The following is a 23080-nucleotide window of genomic DNA, read 5'->3' on the forward strand; positions in this document are numbered from 1 at the left end:
TATCTCTTTTATTCTAAATTTGACTCATTCAACCAACAGTCTTTGTATATCTACCTAACTTTTAACACTTTGCTAAGTGCTGGGAATGTACATTCAAAACTTACATTTAGGCCGGCGCCGCGGCTCACTAGGCTAATCCTCCACCTAGCGGCGCCGGCACACCGGGTTCTAGTCCCGGTCGGGGCGCCGGATTCTGTCCCGGTTGCTCCTCTTCCAGGCCAGCTCTCTGCTGTGGCCCAGGAGTGCAGTGGAGGATGGCCCAAATGCTTGGGCCCTGCACTCCATGGGAGACTAGGAGAAGCACCTGGCTCCTGCCTTCGGATCAGCACGGTGCGCCGGCCACAGCGCGCCGGCCATGGCGGCCATTGGAGGGTGAACCAATGGCAAAGGAAGACCTTTCTCTCTCTCTCACTATCCACTCCGCCTGTAAAAAACAAACAAACAAACAAACAAACAAAAAACCTTACATTTAATTTAGTTTCCATTTACTTTTTGTGCATTGGATTTTCTTTAAGATTTATTATTTATTTATTTGACAGAGTTAGACAGTGAGAGTGAGAGAGAGAGACAGAGAGAAAGGTCTTCCTTCTGTTGGTTCACCCCACAAATGACCACTACGGCCAGAACTACGCGGATCCAAAGCCAGGAGTCAGGTGCTTCCTCCTGGTCTCCCACGTGGGTGCAGGTGCCCAAGCACTTGGGCCATCCCCCACTGCCTTCCTGGGCCACAGCAGAGAGCTGGACTGGAAGAGGAGCAGCCTGGACTAGAACTTGGTACCCATATTGGATGCCGGCACCTCAGGTGGAGGATTGGCCAAGTGAGCCACGGCGCCGGCCCCTATTCTATTTATTTTGAAAGGCACAGTTGGAGAGAGGAGACAGAGAGGTCTTCCATTCACTGGTTCACCCTCAAAATGGCTACAACAGCCAGGGCTGGGCCAGGCGGAAGCCAGGAGCCATGAGCTTCTTCCAGGTCTCCCACGTGGGTGCAGGGTCCCAAGCACTTGAGCCATCATCTGTTGCTTTCCCAAGCCATAGAGACCTGGATGGGAAAAGGAGCAGCCTGGTCTAGAATTGGCCCCCATATGGGATGCCAGCACTCTAAGTCAAGGCTTAGCCCACTATTTCACAGTGCTGGCCCTTGGATTAACTTTTTTTCAAAGATTTATTTATTTATTTGAAAGTCAACTACACAGAGAGGGAGGGAGGGAGGGAAGGAGGGAGGGAAGGAAGGAGGGAGGGAAGGAAGGAGGGAGAGAGGGAAAGAGGGAGAGAGAGAAAATCTTCCATCAGGTTCACTCCCCAGATGGCCACAGCAGCTGAAGCTATGTCAATTGCAAAGCCAGGAGCCAGGAGCTTCTTTCATCTCCCATGCGGGTGCAGGGGCCCAAGGACTTGGGCCATCTTCCATTGCTTCCCCAGGCCATAGCAGAGAGCTAGATCGGAAGTGGAGCAGCCAGGACTCAAACCAGCACGCATGTGGGATGCTGGCACTGCAGGCAGCAGCTTTACCCACTATGCCACAGTGCTGGCCCCCATGGATTGGCTTTTTAAATAAAAGATCTCTTGATTTGAAAGGTAGAGTGACAGATAGATAGGAAAGATGAGAAATCCATCCACTGGTTCACTCCTCAAACACTACAACAGCCAGGAGCCAGGAACTCCCATCTAGATCTCCCACACAGGTGGCAGTGGCATAAGCACTTGAACCCTCATCATCCACTGCCTTCCCAAATGCATTAGCAGGAAGCTGGATTGGAAGCAGCACAGATAGGATGCCAGCATTGCAAGCAGCAGCTTAACCAAAATACTGGAGTTCACATTTTATTTTTAAAATAAATGTAAAACACTAAGATAATCTAAAGTCATTTAATAGTTTGTGTATGGACCACAGGCAATGGTAATTCTTAATGTACTGAATATATAGAAGTTTCCAGACACTCGAATAAAAAACACAACACTGAATTTATTTAAGACAGGGAATACTTTATTCAAAACCCATCAGAGAAATGAACCGCTTGGGTCCCCGACAAAGCATTCATGTTTCAAAGCATAACTCAGTAATTGTATATGAGAGCATATGCTGCTACATACAAATTAACTGATCAGACCCCAAATTTCCACTGTTTGAAACAGAAAAAGCTTCCCTGTAAAAGCAGCACCTTTGCGACATTTTTAGTATTCCTCTCCTTCCTCCTCACCCTCACCTTCAACAGAATCCACACCAACCTCCTCGTAATCCTTCTCCAGGGCAGCCATGTCCTCACGAGCTTCAGAAAACTCTCCCTCCTCCATGCCCTCCCCCACGTACCAGTGAACAAAGGCACGCTTGGCATACATCAGGTCAAACTTGTGGTCCAGGCGAGCCCAGGCCTCAGCAATGGCTGTGGTGTTGCTCAGCATGCACACAGCTCGCTGCACCTTGGCCAGGTCTCCACCAGGCACCACCGTGGGAGGCTGGTAGTTAATGCCAACCTTGAAGCCAGTGGGGCACCAATCCACAAACTGGATGGTACGTTTGGTCTTGATGGTAGCAATGGCAGCATTGACATCTTTGGGAACCACGTCGCCACGGTACAGCAGGCAGCAAGCCATGTATTTACCGTGGCGAGGGTCACATTTCACCATCTGGTTGGCCGGCTCAAAGCAGGCATTGGTGATCTCTGCTACAGAAAGCTGCTCGTGGTAGGCTTTCTCAGCAGAGATGACGGGGGCGTATGTGGCCAGAGGGAAGTGGATGCGGGGGTAGGGCACCAGGTTGGTCTGGAATTCTGTTAGATCAACATTCAGGGCTCCGTCAAACCGCAGGGAAGCTGTGATAGAGGATACAATTTGACCTATCAACCTATTCAGGTTAGTGTAGGTGGGGCGCTCGATATCGAGGTTTCTACGACAGATGTCATAGATGGCCTCGTTGTCTACCATGAAGGCACAATCAGAGTGCTCCAGGGTGGTGTGGGTGGTGAGGATGGAGTTGTAGGGCTCCACCACAGCTGTGGAAACCTGGGGGGCTGGGTAGATGGAGAACTCCAGCTTGGACTTCTTGCCGTAATCGACAGAGAGGCGTTCCATCAGCAGGGAGGTGAACCCAGAACCAGTTCCCCCACCAAAGCTGTGGAAAACCAAGAAGCCCTGCAGGCCCGTGCACTGGTCAGCCTGTTTAAAAGAGAGGAATAGAAAAGATTAAGTCTTTGTTGTCTGTGATACAATCATAGTAAATAGTCTCACTTTTCGTACATCTCTAAGAATTTAGATCTTACTTTAACAAATGCTTTTTAAAAAGCGAAGACCTTGGAATTACTCAACATTTCTTCATTTAAAAATTCTCAGTATTTACAAAATGATATCAGATAGTTCATGTTTTAATTGAATTTTTAAAAACCTTTTTTCAATTTCAATTCTGTTTCAACCAAACAGCATCCCTTAACTTACTAATGTACTTTATTGTTGAGAGGAAACATACCAGCTTGCGAATTCGGTCCAGGACGAGGTCAATGATCTCCTTGCCAATGGTGTAGTGCCCGCGGGCATAGTTATTGGCAGCATCTTCCTTGCCTGTGATGAGCTGCTCGGGGTGGAAGAGCTGGCGGTAGGTGCCGGTGCGAACTTCATCTGGAAGAGGGAAGCAGACCAGCCACCTGTCACTGACAGCCTGCAGGGCCCCGGGGTGCCAGGGGCTCCCCCCTCACAGAATTGTCCCAGACCTGTCCCAGCACCCGTGGCTCTCACTGAGGCCACGGAGGCCAACTCACCAATGACCGTAGGCTCCAGGTCTACAAACACGGCCCTGGGCACGTGCTTGCCAGCGCCCGTCTCACTGAAGAAGGTGTTGAAGGAGTCGTCTCCTCCCCCAATGGTCTTGTCACTTGGCATCTGGCCATCGGGCTGGATGCCGTGTTCCAGGCAGTAGAGCTCCCAGCAGGCATTGCCGATCTGGACACCAGCCTGGCCGACGTGGATGGAGATGCACTCACGCTGTGTGAGGGAAAGAGAAAAATATATATAAATTATTTTGTATTAGCATTTTGAATTTTCAGCAAATTTCTAAAAGTATTTCTAGTAATTAGATCTTCCTCAAATTTATTTGCAGTTTTATCCCTAATATGATAGAAACGATGAAAGAAAAGCACCTGCTACAAATACTGCAGATGGGTGTGGTCTGAATAATAATGTCGCCTTGGCACAGTTTAGCACATGGTGCAAGCCCATTGTTCACAGAGCCATGCTTGAATGGAAGATTTTTTTATGGCTTCAAAGCACAGATTTTGTAAAATGAAGTAAATTAAATTCAATCCAATCATGGATTGGAATTCATTTTACTGCTTTTTTCCCCCTTTAACTGGAGATTAGTTTCTTCTGCAGAGGACTTAGGATTCCAAGAGGCATCTGTACTGCAGCTGCAAGCCACACCCTTCTGCAGTCTGCCTGCAGGATCCATCAATACTAGGAGTTATTAGAAGCTAGACAAAAGTCTGCCTCTGCATTGCTGCACTGCCGTTATTTGCTGTGCCTGGCGCTAGCCTGTACTGTCTGCTACATTATTTAACAGAGCAAGCTCTATTTCCAGCAACTGCCTATATGATCTCATTGTGCTGTTTTGCTAGTTCTTCCCCTGACCCAGCCTGGGACCATGCTCCTGAATCGAAATGAATTAATGAAGACACCCTAGAACAAAAGACGGCTGGAGAGCAGAATGTAATTCTTTGTCTGCAGCAATTGTGTTACTTTAAGTTTTTACAGAATCGCCTCCACTGTAAAAAACTGAAAAATTGTTAGTATTTTTGAAACAACAGTTTGCGAGTTAGGAAGAAATGTTATATGAGAAGCTAGCAAAGAACAAAAGCCCAGTGAAAGGACAGTGAAATATGTATTTAAAGCAACAAAAAAGTGTTTTCTTTCTGAAATTCTTTACCCACCACATAAAATTCTTACTCCTCATCCCACAGAGATTGTCACTTTTAGGGCTGCAATTTTCATTGTCTGCTCCCTGGGGCGGGGGCGGGGCGGGCGTTCCCGACCGCAGCCCAGCAGGCACCCAGGGCGGACCCTGCGCCCCCCCACAGCCCGGCCCCGCAGCCCTCAAGGGCGTGGCCACGCTGGACCAGACTTTAAAGGGCTTGTGAATTGGGATTCTGGGCCTCGAGAAAACAATTTTTTTTCATCTGAGCTTTAGCAGGTAATGAAAACCCTTTTGAAGTCTTCAGTTCCGCGGTGATGCAAGGCTTTTATTCAAGGCTTCCCCGTGACCGCGGAGGCTGAGCGAGGGCGAACCCGGTCCGGCGGCTCCAACACCGGGGAAGCCAGAAACAAACAACCCCGCCCCTGCGCCGCCCCGGCCCCAGCCGCTAGTAGACGGCTGTCTCTCTAGAACGCAAGGGTCTTGCGCCAACCCGAGGCTTCCCTCGGTTCCCGTCCTCCTCTCCGCGCCCAGCTACACCCAGCGCCCCCGGGCTGCAGGTCCCCGGGGAGCCCCACGAGCGCGGAGCGCACGCCCCGCCCGGCTGCGGACCCTCCCGCCCCGCCGGAGGGGCAGCTGCGGCCCCGGGGAGTCCTCGGCGACAAACACTCCCTGGCGTCGCCTTTGTTCGTCCCGGCCGGGCCCTGGCTCCGCACTGCGGCAGCGGCAGGGCGTAGGGACCGAAAGCAAACAAAGCCACCCTGGACAAAAAAGGCTACAAAGGGCTCCCCGGGCCGCCTGGGGGGCCGGCGCTTACCATGGTTGCTGCTGCGCGCGGAGGCCGAGAGGGAGGCTGCTGCTTCTTACAGCGCGACTCTTAGGCGGTCGATGTAAGAGAACCTGCGGCTCGGGCGGTGGCGGCCGCCTATATACAGCCCGGTCGCCATGGGGATGGGCCGGGGCCTCTTCCTGTTGGTCCAGACCCCTCTCTCTGCCCGGAGAAGCCGCGGCAGAAGAGTGCTGATTGGTGCAGGCGACATGGGATGAGGTAATCGCTCCCCCACCCGTTTTCCCCCAGTATCCATAGACTGCATCCTTCAGACAAAGAGACCGAGCCAAAGCCGGCAGCCCAGCATCCATTACGGGGTGGGGCTCTCGGGAGGGGCGGAAGGGAAGAAAGAGGACTGCGGCTAGATCATTTTCTATCGCTTCAGTCTCAACCTGCAGCTAAAATCACCTAGGTACGGTTTCAATCGTAGCATTTGTGTTGAGATGGAATCTTCGTGAAGAATCGCCCCCTGACAGTACACTAAGCTACATTTGGTTACGAACCAGCATCTCGAATTGCTTTAAAAATAAAGTGGGAAAGACGGGAGCGATACTCAAAATGGTTTGAGTAAATATGCTTTCCCTTTCTCTCTTATTTTAATTAGAAAAGGACCCGGTAATACAGTCATCCAAAAAAAAAAAAAAAAAGGCTCTGCAGGTTCAATTAATGTATTTTCATATCTTCTTTTGGGCACAGACACCCAAATAGCTCAACAAAATGGGTGATGGGAGGCATAGCCATACCGCATAAAAGAACACAAAAGGTTCTAGCATTGCAGTCGGTGAGAGCTAATGGACACATGAGGGTTAGCTGATGAGAGATACTCATTTGCCAAAAGACTCTGTAATATATTTTGTGAGATGTAGAAATGAATCATCGTTCCCAATACAGAATTGGGAAAACACAAGGAGAAAGAATTGACTGCAGAAACCGGTATCCCTTGTGTGTGCAATTATATTTCTGCATTGCTCGCCTTTTGGGAAAGTTACAAACAAAAAAGAGTAACCAAAACACTAAATTAAAAAGAAGACAAGAAAGATGTAGGATGCAAAAAGAGGACCACTTTGTATTGTTGCCTCCATCTGCAGGCAACTCTGCAGTCTCAGTTCAACCGCAGTCCATTTTTATATAGTGCTTATAAGAATGGGGTCCACACCCTCCTAACTGTGGGAACCTTAGCCGGCCTCACACCGCTGTTATTCAGCTGGAGACTGGTGGCTGCCCAGAGGCCTCTTGGGGACAAAAAAGGCTTTGCTTTCCCCCCTAGGAAATGGTTTGCTGCTCAGAACAGCTCCATTCTCATCAAGGATGGGCTATGCAAAATAGGTCTCCGGGCTGTGCACCTCTTGCCATTGTGGATGACATTTCAGAGGTAAAGAGATTTGTTTGACTATCAAAAATAGAAATTTCTGTTTTTCCTTTCAATTTCCAGCAACTGATTTTCGGGGGCTGCATTACTACAGCGCCCTGTGGAGCCCAGTCACTGCTGCGGGCTGGTGGGCAGAGCAGGGCGTGGGCAGCACTGCAGGTTGTGGGATGACAATGGCGGCTGTGGGACTGCGCTAGCCACACCTCTGCTTTGCTTGCACAGATTTGCTGCAGTAAGTTCTCTAGAAAAAAATGAAGCCTAACACACAAGCCATTTTATCTACTGCTTGCATATTTCATTGTAAAAGTAGTCAACATCACCTTGTTGCAATCCTTTTAGCCAATAAAATATATTTCAGTAAAGAGACAGAAGGATTGAGGATGACTTGAATACTTTCTGAACCCAGAAGTGTGTTTAACAAAGATAAAAAGTAAATGGCCTAGAGAGCATAAAGATTAATAGATCATTAAAAATGCTTAAACCATTTTAATAACAAAGGAAATCAAACATTGCTAGACTGTATATAGTAAGTATAGAAATCTTCTTTTTGGAATGAGCAATAGTCTTGAATTTCTATTTTCCTTACAGTAGAAAAAAATAAATTAAGAAAATTTTCATCGCCCCAGTAATTTCAGTCCTTTTTGTGTTTTACAGAGACTTAACTACAAGAGAGGAGGGTTCATGGTATTGATTCTTTGTAACTCTATCTCAGAGCCATTCTGTTCTTTGTGTAAATGAAGGTCTTTCTCCCTCCTCTTGGGCAGAAGTAACAATAAGATCTAGGTCAGCAATAGTGTATTTGACAATCTTAAATATATAAGCGGGAGATCAGAGAAAATAACCACTCTGTTCTTTTTGTTTCTTCATTATCTGATTTAAAAGCATTCAAACTATGGAAAGCAAAAAAAAATTTTTTCTTACTAATTTACTTCCTATTTTTACTGCTAATTTTTAAAATATGTATTTGTTTGAAAGGCAGAGTTACAAAGTGAGAGAGGGAGAGACGAGAGATCTTCCATCTGCTGGTTCGGTCCCCAAATGGCCTCAACGGCCCAGGCTCAGCAAGGCTGAAATCAGGAGGACGAGCTTCATCCAGGTCTCCCACATGAGTGATGGGACCCAGGAACCAGATGCTCAATCTGGGTTTCTTACATGGGTGGCAGAGACACACATACATGAGCTATCACCTGCTGCCTCCCAGAATGTACATTAATGAGGCGGCACTGTGGCATGGTGGGTAAAACCACCGCCTACATTGCTGGAATCCCATATGGATATCTTCTCGAGCCCTGACTGCTCCACTTCTGATCCAGCTCCCTGCTAGTGCACTTGGAAAGGCAGCAGAGGATGGCCCAAGTGCTTGGGCCCCTTCACCCACATGGGAAACCTGAATGAAGCTCCTGGATCCTGGCTTCTGCCTGGGCCAACTCCAACTCCAGCCATTGCGACCACTTGGAGAGTGAACCAGCAGGTGGAAGATTCTCTCTCTCTCTCTCTCTCTCTCTCTCTCTCTCTCTCGCCTTCTCTCTCTATGACTCTGCCTTCAAAAAAGAATGTACATTAGTAAGAAGCTGGATTGGAAGAGGAGCTGGGACTCAAACCCAGGTAGTCTGACATGGGATGGGAGCTTCCCAAGTGGCATCTTAAACACTATACTAAACTTGCTCACCCCAGCCTGGGTAGGATTATTCAAAAGTAGGGGGTGGCAGAGTTTTGATTTATGGTATTAATGACTCAGTAAAATCAGAATGATTCCTGAAACATTTGGGGCCCTGTATATGTTATCCAGTAGTCTCATCCCCTTTCTCTCCTTTTTTATTTGAAATAGTTGCACAGAGGGAGGGAGAGACAGATATCTGCCATCCTCTGGTTCACTCTTTTTTTTTTTTTTTTTTTTTTTTTTGACAGGCAGAGATGACAGTGAGAGAGAGAGACAGAGAGAAAGGTCTTCCTTTTGCCATTGGTTCACCCTCCAATGGCCGCCGTGGCCAGCGCACTGTGGCCAGCGCACCACACTGATCTGATGGCAGGAGCCAGGTACTTATCCTGGTCTCCCATGGGGTGCAGGGCCCAAGTACTTGGGCCATCCTCCACTGCACTCCCTGGTCACAGCAGAGAGCTGGCCTGAAAGAGGGGCAACCGGGACAGAACCGGCGCCCCAACCGGGACTAGAACCCAGTGTGCCGGCGCCGCAAGGCGGAAGATTAGCCTAGTGAGCCGCGGCGCTGGCCTGGTTCACTCTTCAAGTGATCACAACATATAGGGCTCAGCCAGGCCAAAACCAGGAGCCAGGAACTTCTTCCGGGTCTCCCATGTGGGTGGCAGGGATCCAAGCACTTGGGCCATCTTCTGCTGCTTTCCTAGACACATTAGCAGGGAGCTGGATAGGAAGTGGAGCAGCCAGGACTTGAACCTGCACCCATATGGGGTGCTGGCATCATAGGCAGCTGCTGAACATATTCAGCCGCAATGCTGGCCCCACCAGTTTTTACAGTATCATTATGCATGTTTAAATATTTTGCTAACGATCATTCTTGTACAGAGTAATAGCATGAAACATTTCTCTTTCATAATACTTACGGAATTCTGATGATTTCTTTGCATGTCTATACTCTGCTTTGTTAAAATGCAAGTTGAGTCCTAGTTGCTTGTAAAGTGCCTGGCGTACAGTGGATAGTAATACATGCTTGTGGAATTAAATGAACAGCTCTCTATGCTAATCTAAAAGTATTTAACAAAGTAATTTATCATAAATTTTTTAAATTAATTTATTTATTTGAGAGGGAGAAGGAGAGAGACAGACGTTTTCCATCTGCTGGTTCACTCCTCAGAAGGCCGCAATGATGGAGCTGTGCCAATCCGAAGCCAGGAGCCTCCTCTGGATCTCCCATGTGTTTGCAGGGGCTCAAGGACTTGGGTCATCCTCTACTGCTTTCCCAGGCCATAGCAGAGAGCGGGATTGGAAGAGGGGCAGCCAGGTCTTGAACCGGCACCCATATGGGATGCCGGCACTGCAGGCAGCGGCTTTACCCAGTATGCTACAGCGCTGGCACCACCATTTATATTTAAAATGCATTTACTTGGGGCCAGTGCTGTGGCACAGAGGGTAAAGCCACTGCCTGAAGTGCCAGCATCCTGTATGGGTGTCAGTTTGAGTCTCAGCTGCTCCACTGCTGATCCAGCTCTCTGCTGTGGCCTGGGAATGCAGTAGAAAATGGCCCAATTCCTTGGGCCCCTGCACCCGCATGGGAGACCTAGAGGAAGCTCCTGGTTCCAGCCTTCGGATCGGCACAGCTCCGGCCGTTGCAGTCAGTTGGGGAGTGAACCATCGGATGGAAGACCTCTTTCTCTGATTCTCTCTGCCTCTTCTTCCCTTTCTGTGTAACTCTGACTTTCAAATAAATAAATAAATCTCTCTTAAAAAAAAAAAAAAAAGCATTTACTCTGTGTCTGTAAGTGAGCCCTAGACCATCACTGGTAGTAGGGAATTCTCTTTTCTCTGAAATCTTCCAATCTAATTGAGATGTTAAAGCATGCACATATGGGTAGGTTTGAAAGTAGCATGTGTTTGGTGTATGGAGAGGGACCTCATGCATGATCCCACATATCATAACTTACATAGGAAATAAGGGAACTCTCTAACACTTTTCTACTTCTTCCTCCTTTTTTGCTTCTAAATCCATTCCAGTCTGGGTTATGCTCCTATCACTCCTTGAAACTAAAGTCCCTCCTGTTTGTTATTAGATCTCCCAGAAATAATTTTCCTCCCAAGGTTTATGTATTTGAAAGGCAGAGAGATAGAGACATCGGCTGGTTCACTCCCCAAATACCTTCAATGGTGGGCAGGAGGGAGACTGAGCCAGGGTCTCCTCTCCCATGTGAGTGGCAGGGACCCAAATATTGCAATAATCTAAGCTGAAGGTTCCAGACCTTCATAATCAACAGTGAAATAGAAAGAGATAATGGAAGAGATCATTCAAAGAAAGAGTCTTGGCGTGTTTGGTTGGACACATAGTAAAAGAAAGGAAGGAGTCAAAATTAACTCTAAAATAATTAGCCTACAGGCCTAAGAGAATGAACTGGTGGTGGTGCTATTGACAGAAATAGGGAAGTTGAAAAGAGAAGTGAGTCTGAGCAGGAAATGTGTGTCTGTCTGTGTGTTGGGAGGAGGGTGTTAAGGTCAGGAAAGTTGAGTTGACGCGAGCTATACATTGAGTGTTAAACCATTTGAGGTGATGGAGGGATTGAGAGCAAAAGTCTTGGTGGCCACTGGGAATCTCAAGTTGGCGCTGGGACAGAGGCAGAGACCTACACTTGAAGTCTAACAGTATGGTTCTAATGCCAGTGGGATGTTAGGAGACTAGAATTCTCCAGTGTGACACAGAATTTCAAGTGATGCCACAGAAGAGGAAATTTAGGAGGTTGACTTACCAGGTTTGGGAATAGATTTAATAAATGAACAACAGTAAAAGACCACCAGAGAAACAAGTGTCAGAAGAGGATAGAAGTAGTGTCCAGAAGAAGGAGAAGTTCAAGGAGATGACCTTGACATTTATAAACAAAGGAGAGAATGCCAAGAGAGTACTGAGGGGTGGGCTAAGCTGTAATGCCCACAGCCCACACTGGAATGTGGACTTGACTCCCGCTTCCTGCTCCTGACTCCAATTTTCTGCTAATGCAGACCTTGGGAGGCAGCAAGTGACAGAGCAAATGATTGGGTTCTTTTTTTTTTTTTTTAAGTTTTTTTTTTTTATCTTTTATTTAATGAATATAAATTTCCAAAGTACGTCTCATGGGTTACAATGGCTTTCCCCCCCATTTTTTTTTTTTTTTAAGTTTTTTTTTTTTATCTTTTATTTAATGAATATAAATTTCCAAAGTAGAATGATTGGGTTCTTGCCACCCATGTAGAAAACCTGGATTGAGTTCCCAGCTCCTAGCTTTGGCCCTTGGCCATTGCAGGCATTTGGAGAATGAAACAGCACTGTCTCTTTCTCTCTTGGCCTCTCAAAAAAAATTAACAAAGAAGGCTCTGCATAATATAAAATACTGTAGAGAAATTGTTAAGTAAAGACGGAAGAGTACTCATTGGATTTTTTAAAGTGTTTTTTTTTTTTTTAAGATTTATTTATTTATTTGAAAGTCAGAGTTACACAGAAAAAGAAGGAAAGGCAGAGAGAGAGAGAGAGGTCTTCCATCTGCTGGTTCACTCCCCAAGTGGCCTCAACGGCCAGAGCTGCACCAATCTGAAGCCAGGAGCCAGGAGCTTCTTCCAGGTCTCCCACATGGGTGCAGGGGCCCAAGGAGTTGGGCCATCTTCTGTTGCTTTCTTGGGCCACAGCAGAGAGCTGGATTGGAAATGGAGCAGCCAGGACAGGTACCCATATGGGATGCCAGCACTGCAGGTGTTGACTTTACCTCCTATCCCACAGCTATGACCCCGTTTTGGATTTTACAACAAGGAAATCAACATATAACAAGGGCTTGGAATAAAAGACAGTAGGAAATGTTGCTCTGGTGGAGTTCAAAATGCAATACAATGTCTTGAGAGCTAGGGAACAGAGGCCACACAGGAGCTGCCTGACACAAAGGCAAAGCTGGCTGTGTGGTTTTCCAGGTGCCGTGAAGTCACAGTCCCCACTTTTTTCTGCTCAGTGTGTCTTGTCTCACACCATGTTACTACCTCTGTCCCCTTCACAGCGTGCCCATACCTGCGTGTCACCTGCCTGAGTGGCGTATGTTCGAATGCCCATGGCTGTATTCAAACAACTAGATTTCTCTTAAGTTCTCTTGCAAAGTACACCTCAAAGTCTAAATTCAACAAAGAGGTGGGTCTGATTATGTCACCACACTGAATTTATGCTGGTCTTCATTTTAGGATCTAGCAATGTTACAGTGATTATGACATTGAGGAAATTCGCTCTCATCGTGGGTGGCCTCGAAAGACTAACCATTGAAGTCACCCAGGGCACACTCCAGTGCTAAAAAGTTAGGTAAGAGTATGACCCTCTCTCTGGAATCCAGAATTTTATTTAAAATATAACATGCTTTCCCTCAAACTTGGGCAACACAGTGCAATATTACTGCATACTAGTTTTTTCCTGGATAACCATGGTAAGAATTATTTGTAGTCATTCTGGTTGAGTTTCATGTATGTTGGGAAAGACTCAGTATATAGCAGAGATACATATTACTGACTTTCTATTCCAGAAGTAAGATATACAACAGCATGATAGGTATCTATATTCTGTAATTCTGAAAATGTGTCTCTGGTGGTAGAATACTTTGATGTTCAATCATTTCCTGAACCACTTTTTTTTTTTTTTTTTAAGATTTATTTGTTTATTTGAAAGGCAGAGTTCCAGAGAGAGAAGGAGAGACAGAGAGAGGAAGATCTTTCCATTGGCTGGTTCACTCCCCAAATGACAGCAATGGCTGAGGGAAAACCAGAGCTAGGAGCTTCATCTGGGTCTCCTACGTGGGTGGCAGGGGCCCAAGGACTTGACCATCTTTCACTGCTTTTCTAAGTGTATTAGCAGGGAGCTAGATCAGAAGCAGAGTGGCTGAGATTAGAACCGACACCCATACAGGATGCTGGCTTTGCAGGCGATTGTGCCTGCATAACCCATTGTGCCACAACACCAGTCCCAAACCACTGCTTTTGTTTTGTTTTAAGATTTATTTATTTATCTGAAAGGCAGAGTCACACAGAGAGGCAGAGAGAGAGAGGTCGGTCTTCCATCTGCTGGTTCACTCCACAAATGGCTGCAAGGGTCAGAGCTGGACCAACCTGAATCCAGGAGCCAGGAGCTTCTTCCAGGTCTCCCAAGTGGGTTCAGGGTCCCAAGGACTTGGGCCATCTTGTACTGCTTTCTCAGGCCATAGCAGAGAGCTAGAATAGCTTTTCCTGCTGCACCACAGCACCGGCCCCTGAAGCACTGTTTTTTTGTTTGTTTGTTTGTTTGTTTTTGACAGGCAGAGTGGACAGTGAAAGAGAGAGAGAGAGAGACAGGGAGAAAGGTCTTCCTTTTCCATTGGTTCACCCCGCAATGGCCGGATGCAAAAGCAGAGGTTTATTTGTACCAGCCGGCTAGGACCCCCTACCTGCACACAGCCCTTTAGCAGTGCACAGGCAAAAGGCCCTCTCGTTTGCATAAGAGAGGTTTTTATAGCCTCACACTTACAAGGGTGCAGGTCATCTCCTACCTAGGTTACCTTCTTACTCTCTATATGGTAGGCATTGGGACCTAACATGTTCATTGGTTCATTTAAACGTATAGGCTGTATACGTTATGTGGCGGGAAGGTCACACAAAGGAGATGGCACAGGGAGTGGGGAGTCACTGGGGGGAAGCATTGGGCCATAAATTCCAGGGGAGCTGGTGGGGAGCAGAAGGTCATAAATTCCAGGAGAGCTTATTTAGCAAACTAGGGAATCTATCCCTACAATCTGAAGCCAGGAGCCAGGTGCTTCCTCCTGGTCTCCCATGCGGGTGCAGGACTTAGGCCATCCTCCACTGAACTCCCGGGCCACAGCAGAGAGCTGGACTGGAAGAGGAGCAACCCGAACAGAATCCGGCCCTGGCCGGGACTAGAACTTGGTGTGCCGGTGCCGCAGGTGGAGGATTAGCCTATTGAGCTGCGGCACCGGCCTGAAGCACTGTTTTTAATGAAGTATTTATGTCCTCAGATACACATTTTAATTTGCACTTCTTCCTAGTGCATCGGGGTGGTGATTAACCCAAGCCTTCCAATGAAATCTGAAAAAGGGGACAAAATTTGAAGAGGCTCAAAAGCATTCTTACAGAAGAAGGAACAGAAACTTAGAAGATGGAAATCATCTGTCTCCACGAAGCACAATTTATAATTTGGTTGCATTTCATTGACCCAAATTACACATATGCACAAGAGTGCACACTGGGGGCCGGCACTGTGGCTTAGCGGTTAAAGCTGCTGACTACAGTGCTGGCATCCCTTATGGGCACCATTTTGAGTCCCAGCTGCTCCACTTCTGATCCAGCTCTCTGCTGTGGCCTAAGAAAGCAGTGGGAGATGGCCCAAGTCCTTGGGCCTCTGCACACGCAAGGGAGACCCAGAAGAGGCTCTGGGCTCCTGGCTTCAGATCGGCTTAGCTCTGGCCATTGTAGCCATTTGGGGAGTGAACCAGCAGATGGAAGACCTCTCTCTATCTCTCCCTCTCTCTGTCTATAACTTTAACTCTCAAATAAATGATTGAATCTTTAAAAAATGAAAAGATGTGATCATTTAAAAATAATGCAGACTGAACCACCTCTGTCCGGCCCCCTGCCTTCCCAAAGGGGATGGAAATTAGGTGGCAGACCAGGGAGGTTGCCATGGTGCACTGGCCCCAGGGATTTGATAGTAATCAAAAGACACTCCGGACCCCATCCCCCAACCCCCAAATGTGGGCTTTTCTCTTTTCTCTCCATCTTTGTCTTAATTAATTCCGTGTTGTACATAAGCCAGGGTAAGATTGATTTACTAGTGAACAAAAAAGCATTTGATGCCTCCAAAAGTGTTTATAGTTGCCTGGATCTTGTTATACATAAAACACTGGGAGTTATAACTGATTCTTTTGTATGTATAGTTAATCCCACACAAAATCAAAATTTATTTTTAAAATGCCTTATACAAAATGCTCTCATCTTGAGCCGGCGCTGTGGCTCAATAGGCTAATCCTCCACCTTGCAGCGCCGGCACACCGGGTTCTAGTCCCGGTCGGGGCGCCGGATTCTGTCCCGGTTGCCCCTCTTCCAGGCCAGCTCTCTGCTATGGCCAGGGAGTGCAGTGGAGGATGGCCCAGGTGCTTGGGCCCTGCACCCCATGGGAGACCAGGAAAAGCACCTGGATCCTGGCTCCTGCCATCGGATCAGCACGGTGCTCCGGCTGCAGCGGCGGCCATTGGAGGGTGAACCAACGGCAAAGGAAGACCTTTCTCTCTCTGTCTCTCTCTCTCACTGTCCACTCTGCCTGTCAAAAAAAAAAAAAAAATGCTCTCATCTTGGAGACTTAGTTCATATTGGTTTTATTCCCCTGGATGTCCCCAGACATCCCACTTTCAACATACCTAAATTATTATTAATTATTATTATCGATATTTTAATTATTATTAATAATTATTAATTAATTATTGTTCTCTGTTACTCTCTTCAATATTTTATATGCTCAGTATCCTCAGTTATTCTATATTCTCAATTTCCATTCATTATGACCAGCTTTTTGACATACTAAGCCAGATGAAAATGATAACTTCATCTAGCACTATGTTCCAGGCATTTTTCTAAGTACTTCACATGTATTAATACATTTAAATTTATCCCCAACTTGTCACGAAATTATGTCATTCATATGTCAGAATTGTCTTAATATTTGCAGATAGAACAAATTAATATTGGAAACATATCCCTTAGAAGTCCCATCTGGGATTCCATTTATGTTGCCGGATGCTTATTAATAAATTTGGAATATTAATAACTCTTGTTGTCCCTTGCCATGAATTTAGAGAAGAATTTTGAATACTGGCATAAATGAACCAGGCAGCATGATAAGTTTTAAGCTTTTATTCAGTGGGAGAAATGCATAGGAGAGTGAGAGCTCTATATAAGAGAGAGGGAAATCTGGATTCATACCAAGCACCAAGAGCCAGCCACGTGGAGGAGCATGTAGGCCAGGAAGCATGCATGGGGCGGGTGGCCCAAAGGCCACACATCCCGGAGGCACAGGGCTGAAAAGGGGTCTAGGGCAAAAGGAAAAAAGGGCTGGGCCCACCATGTTTCAGGCCTTTAATCCACTTATAAAGGGGAGTGGTTAATTAGACTGATTGGCAGGTGGGTGCACAGGTGTTTCCATGTATGGCATGAGGTCACATGGGGCAGGGTGTGGAGGCGTGGTCTTCTAGCTCACAAACCTGATCAATTTTATTCTGTATGCCTGCCTACAACAAAATGACTAGTCTTCCAATTCTTGACCAATTTTTACTACCTGAAGGGCCTAGGTAAAGGGGAGGATGTGACAGAATATTTAGGACTCAGCCTTCCAGGCTTCCTCTTTAAGAGTTATGTATGTAAATTTGAAACCAAAATAAAAAATTTCCCCTGAAACACGTTGGCTCGATCCCTAAATGTGCTGAACCAATTGAGGTGCCTGTCAAAAATATGGATTCCCAGTTGTATAACTAGAGAGTCTGATTCAGTAGCTCTAATTCAGTAAGTAATAATAAAAACTTTCAGAATTATTAATTTACCATTCTGGAGCCAAACAGTTTTAGTGTGTTTGCTGTGGCTCAGTTATTTTTTTTTTTTAAGATTTATTTATTTATTTGAAAGGCAGAGTTACAGAGAGGAAGAGGCAGAGAGAGCAAGGTCTTCCATTGGCTGGTTCACTCCCAAAATGGCCGCAACTGGCAGAGCTGAGCCAATCCAAAGCCAGGAGCCAGGAGCTTCTTCCAGGTCTCCCAAATGGGTGCAGGAGCCCAAGGACTTGGGCCATCTTCTACTGCTTTCCCAGGCCATAGCAGAGAGCTGGATCAGAAGTGGAGCAGCCAGGACTCGAACTGGCACCCATATGGGATGCTGGCACTGCAGACAGAGGCTTTACCCATTACATCATGATGCCAGCTCCTGACTCTGTTATTTCTAGATCCCTAGAGGCCCTGGATAATTTGATTGAGAATCACTGATGGCACTCTGAAAGCCAACGCCCAAAGAAGCCCAGCCAAAGCAGGCATCTTAAGAAATATTTCCGCATATTCCTTAAGACTTAAAAATCAATTATTCATGTGCAGAAGAGGAAAGTTGGAGAAGGCTGAGTGTCTTTATATCTGCCCAGCCTAAATGATCATTTAGGAAACATTTCTCCATCTCCCTTTGGACTTCAACATTGATTTGTGCCCTCTGCAGAAGAGAAAGAGGAAAGGCTGTGCATTCACTCCTTCATCTGCTTATCTGAACAGCATCTGTTACACAGATTGTAAGAGATGTTACAGGTTTACTAATATGGCATAGCCTGAACTGTGTCCCCTCTGTGGTAAAATTGTCTCTGGATTTAGCTTATTTTAATAAGTAAGCCCACTATTAATCTTTTTGAAGGCTTTCATTATTTTCAGATATGGAAGAGCAACTTCTCTCTCAGCTCCTGTGTTACTAAGCAACATGTGCTGTTGCTAGGAAACAGACTAGCTAGCAAGGTCGGGGGTACTTCAGATTTCCACGATCACCTTTCCCATCATGTGACAAGACCCTAGAGAGCTTTACAGCCTTAGAGAAAAGAGGGGGGGGGGGGGAATCAGTGGCACAGAGAAAGGTTGGAAAGAGAGACAGGTTGGGGAATAAGGGAATAGAATAAGGAAAATAGCAAGGTATTTGAGAAGAGTGTGGGAGCTTGGCAGGGAAAGGCTATTATGCAATTTCCTTGAATGAGTCATGGAAAAATCTTAAGTTTCCAGGGCTGCATTTTGTATTCTGCATGCTTCTACTGTCTTTTCTGAAGAGAGATTGGAGAGTAGGCTTGGAGATCACTCCTGAATGTTTGCAGTAGGGCGAGCATCTCACAGTAAGTCTCCCAGACCGCGGGCGATCATAAACAAGGTGAGGAGCTCACACAGTACCCAGCATTCCCCGGTCAGATGCACAGCACTGGTTCCTGCCATCTCACCCGTGCAGCACTGAGACGGAGGTTAGTGAACTTAAGTGCTCTTGGGTGAATTTAGAAGCCAACAGGCAGGCACCTGGGCAGCGTGTGCAAAGTGTACAATTGTAAAAATCTAACAGGAAGGGAAGAGGGAAAAGAAGCTGTTGTGCTCTGCCTGGAGGACTCTTGTATCTGCAATGAGAAACCAGCTCCAGGTCTCATTGTGTGCAGGAGAAAGGTGGAGTCTCTGTGTCTCTGTGGTATTTACTGTTCCTAGCAACCAGGAAGCTCCCCAGCGATTGTTGCTATGTCTTCTGTGCCTCTGTTTGCCTGAAACCTTAGCCAGTGCCAGACGCAGGAGATAAAAATCATTGCAAAAAAAAAAAAAAAAAAAAAAGTCCAGAACCCGTTTTCCTCAATGGTTTGACAGCAAACAGGCATCTTGTGTTCACTGAAAATCAGTGTAAAATGGAGTTCGCCCTTGGCTTCCTTTCAACCAGTGCCCAGGCTGTCTGTGGGGGAGCATTGAGAGGATGCTCCAGAAGGGGTTGATTTACATAGGATTTATGATCTGCTGTCACCAGCTCTAACCACGAGAACAGTCAGGAATCGAGGGGTTTCATGAGACATAGGTGACCCCCAGGTCTGAGGCAAGACGGTCCCTCCAGCCTTTGCTGACGGTCTGAGATCACATGCAGTGTCTGCAGAAGCCGTGGTGCCAGTGACAGGGCCTGTTTCAAATAGGCATCCAGAAAATCCTGGTTTGAGAGCCACTTCAGCGTCAGTCCCAGAAACACTGACGTCACCCTCTCAACTTTAAACACCTTGGCTCAGATAAACCCCACAGATACACACAACCCTGCACAAACATGCCAGACGCGGGGACAGTTTTATCACGGAGGGAACCCAGTTCAGGCTACCCAGTTCAGGCTACGCTGTCTTTGTACACCTCTGCACCTCTCACAACCTGTGTATCAGAACAGCCGGCTTCCTACCTTGTTTCCACCATCTGCAGTCCACAGGTAGATGGTTACAGCTCTGAACTTGGCAACAGTTGCAAACCTGGGCTGAGATTTAGAAACAGTGTTTTTACATTTTTTATGTTTATTTGTGAGACAGGCAGCTTCCATCCTCTGGTTCACTCCCCAAATGCCCACCATGATCCAAGTGGGAGCTGGGAATGCAATCCAGCTTTCCCACATGGGTAGCAGAAACCTAATCACTTGTGCCATTACCAAGGCCTCCCAGGGTCGGCACTACCCGGAAGCTGGAATCAGGAGTCAGCAGGTGCGATCTCCCTCAAAGGAAGCTGGCTTCCCTTCTTAACTGGTAGCTTTGCTGCTAGATGAAATGCTCCTCACTTCCTAGTTAATGTTTATATGGCATAAATATCTACTTGTCAGATATTTGAACTCCAGAAGAGCATCTGAAGACTTATTTATTATGATTCTTGTTGATTACCAAATGTAGGCCAATTCCTTATATCTATCATCTAATTCAGTCCTCAGAATAATTCCAGCAGCGGGACTGGCATTGTAGAGCAATGTGTTAAACCACTACTTGTGACACTGGTGTAGTGATGGCCCAAGTGCTTCGGCACCTGCCATGATGTGGGAGACATGGGTGGAGGCTGATCCAGCCCCCACCATTGCAGGCATGAACCAGGAGATAGCAGATCTCTCTCTCTCTCTCTCTCTCTCTCTCTCTCTCTCTCTCTCTCTGCCTCTGTGTGTGTCCCTCTCTCTGTCTCACACTTTCAAACAAATCAACAAATATTAAACAATAATAATTCTAGGAGGTAGGTACAATTACATTCACTGTTTTCCTGAGTTGAGGAAACAGATTCAGGGAAGATAAATAGTACATCCCAAGCCCTGACAACTGATCAGAGGCAAAATGAGAATCCCCACTTGGCTCTATCTGGCTTCTCGGCTGGGCTCTCCCTGTTACATGTTTTGATGAATAGCAAGTGCCTTCCTTGTGGAAATAAGCTCTGCAGTGCGGTGTTCATTGGTGCTGAGTAGCAGCTCTGGAGTTGTCTGCTCGCTCGGGTTGGCCTTGGCGCAGTGACCCTGCAGCCCTCAGCAACTCCCCAGCCTGAGACTTGCTGCAGCCTGTGCTGTTCAGTGGGGAGTGACAGCCCCTGGAGTCAGTGGATGGGGGCTCCAGCTGGGCTGAGCTGAGGCAGGGACCCCCCTTCCCCCCCACCCCCAGCTCTCCTGCATTCATCTGATCTCCCCTCCTCTTCTTATCTGCACAGGAACAAGCGAGTGTGTTGAAGAAGTATATGGTTGGAATTCTAATTTAGAAACGAATGTTTCTCCCAAAGGACCATCTGCAGGATTGCAGCATTTTACATTAGCCACAGCTTGGTTCAGTGCCTTGGAGCCAAATCACATTTTCTGAAAATCTTTGTTTCAACCAAAAATCTTTGCTTTCCCTTTGCATAATCATACCCCCCTCTTTTTTTTTTTTCAATTTGTATCCTCTGAACAAAATAAAATTTGATAATTTTTTTTGTTTGGTTGGTTTTTGTTTCTTGAAGATTTATTTATTTATTTGAAAGGCAGAGTTTCAGAGAGCCACTGAGAGAGAGAGAGAGAGAGAGAGAGAGAGTCTTCCATTCACTGGTTCACTCCCTAAATAGCCGCAGTGTCCAGAACTAGGATGATCCGAAGCCAGGAGCCAGGAGCTTCTTCTGGGTCTCCCAGTGGATACAGTAGCCCAAGCACCTGGGCCATCTTCTACTGCTTCCCCAGGCCATAGCAGAGAGCTGGATTGGAAGTGGAGCAGCTGGAACTTGAACCGGCCCCATATAGGATGCCGGCACTGCAGGCAGCAACTTTTTTTGTTGTTTTTAAGATTTATTTATTTATTTGAAAGTCAGAGTAGTACACAGAGAAAGAAGGAGAGGCAGAAAGAGAAAGAGAGAGAGGTCTTCCATCTGCTGATTCACTCCCCAGTTGGCTGCAATGGCCAGAGTTGCACCAATCCAAAGCCAGGAGTCAGGAGCTTCCTCCAGGTCTCCCACATAGGTGCAGGGGCCCAAGGTCTTGGGCCATCTTCCACTGCTTTCCCAGGCAGAGAGTTTGATTGGAAGAGGAGCAGCTGGGACTCGAACAGGTGCCCATATGGGATGCTGGCACTGCTCGGTAATGTTTTTAATTTGAAAAAGCTTTCCTGGGGCCGGGACAGTGGTGCAGTGAGCTAAGCTGCTGTCTGTCACACTGGCATCCCATGTCAGAGTGCATGTCCAAGTTCTGGCTACTCTGCTGCTGATCCAGTTCCCTGCTAATGTGTCTGGGAAAGCAGCAGAGCATGGGCCCCACCACTTATGTGGGAGACCTGGCAGGAGTTCCAGGCTTTGGCCTGGCCCAGCCCTGGCTGTTAAGGCCACTTCAGAAGTAAACTAGTGGAAGCTCTCTCTATGTCTCTGTCACTCTGCTTTTAAAATGAATAAAATCAGTCTTTTTTAAAAAAAATCCTGAAAAAATAAAAGAAAAAAATACCTTTAATTTTATTGCTAGATGATTTGAGACCTATGGTAAAAGCTAACATTTCTGAAGTTATCACTGATTGCTAAGGCTCTGTTCTAGGCATTTTTACTCAGTTATTCTTCAACACAGAGATAGATATTCTTCAACAGAGATAGATACAATGATTATTTCCCTTTTACAGATGACAAAATTGAGGCACAAAAGTTTAAGTTGACAGAAGTCACCAAGTAAATGCAATAGAGCCAGAGCTCAAATCCAAGTCTAAGTTTCACTGAATTACAATTGTTTGTTTGTTTAAAGACTTATTTATTTATCTGAAAGCAAGAGTTACAGAGAGAGAGAGAGAGAGAGAGAGATCTGCCAGTTCACCCCACAGATGGACACAATGCCAGGGGCAAGCCAGGCCGAAGCCAGGAGCCAGGAGCTTCATCCCAGTCTCCCACAAGGGGGTGGCAGGGGCCCAAGCTCTTGAACTATCTTCCACTGCTTTTCCAAGGCACATTAGTCGGGGGCTGCATTGGAAGTGGAGCATCAGAGACTTGAACCAGCTCCCACGTGGAATGCTGGCTTCGCAGGCAGCAGCTCCACCTGCTACACCATAGCACTAGCCTCAAAAGAAGCAACACTGTATAATTAAAAATAAATTTCTGATACCACTACCAGCTCCCTGCTAATGTACCTGGGAAACAGCAGAGATGGCCATGTCCTTGGGTCCCTGCCACCCACTTGGGAGACCCAGATGGAGTTCTTGGCTCCTGGTTTTGGCATGGTCCAGCCCCAGCTATTGGCCATTTGGCAAGTGAACCATCAGATGGAAGATCTATTTCTGTGTCTCTCCTC

At 46.7% G+C, this 23080-nt stretch overlaps 1 protein-coding gene and 1 long non-coding RNA gene across 5 annotated transcripts in view; one reads left to right on the forward strand and one right to left on the reverse strand.

Annotated features, from left to right (window-relative positions):
* LOC103348262 (uncharacterized) overlaps positions 1-21259 on the forward strand; it is a 47279-nt gene extending 26020 nt beyond the window's left edge. The window contains exons 1-4 of one of the 4 annotated variants that reach the window (XR_011380042.2): positions 5040-5176; positions 6994-7098; positions 12974-13088; positions 21004-21259. This is a non-coding gene — a long non-coding RNA (uncharacterized LOC103348262). Of the gene's footprint in view, positions 1-5039; positions 5177-5807; positions 5946-6993; positions 7099-12973; positions 13089-18477; positions 18789-21003 lie in introns of those variants that run through there. The other 3 variants (XR_516691.5, XR_011380041.2, XR_011380040.1) reach the window with 3 other exon arrangements.
* LOC100340483 (tubulin alpha-1A chain) lies at positions 1966-5799 on the reverse strand. Its single transcript, XM_002711101.6, has 4 exons — positions 5715-5799; positions 3753-3975; positions 3464-3612; positions 1966-3156 (listed from the first exon to the last, which is right to left on the reverse strand). Exons 1-4 carry the CDS (start codon positions 5715-5717, stop codon positions 2176-2178), a joined length of 1356 nt encoding a protein of 451 aa, XP_002711147.1. The 5' UTR covers positions 5718-5799; the 3' UTR covers positions 1966-2175.
* Positions 21260-23080: the final 1821 nt, after the last annotated feature.

This window comes from Oryctolagus cuniculus, chromosome 11 (genome assembly GCF_051225735.1).
Source record: "Oryctolagus cuniculus isolate XC-2025 breed Fujian yellow rabbit chromosome 11, ASM5122573v1, whole genome shotgun sequence".
Lineage (NCBI taxonomy): Eukaryota > Metazoa > Chordata > Mammalia > Lagomorpha > Leporidae > Oryctolagus > Oryctolagus cuniculus.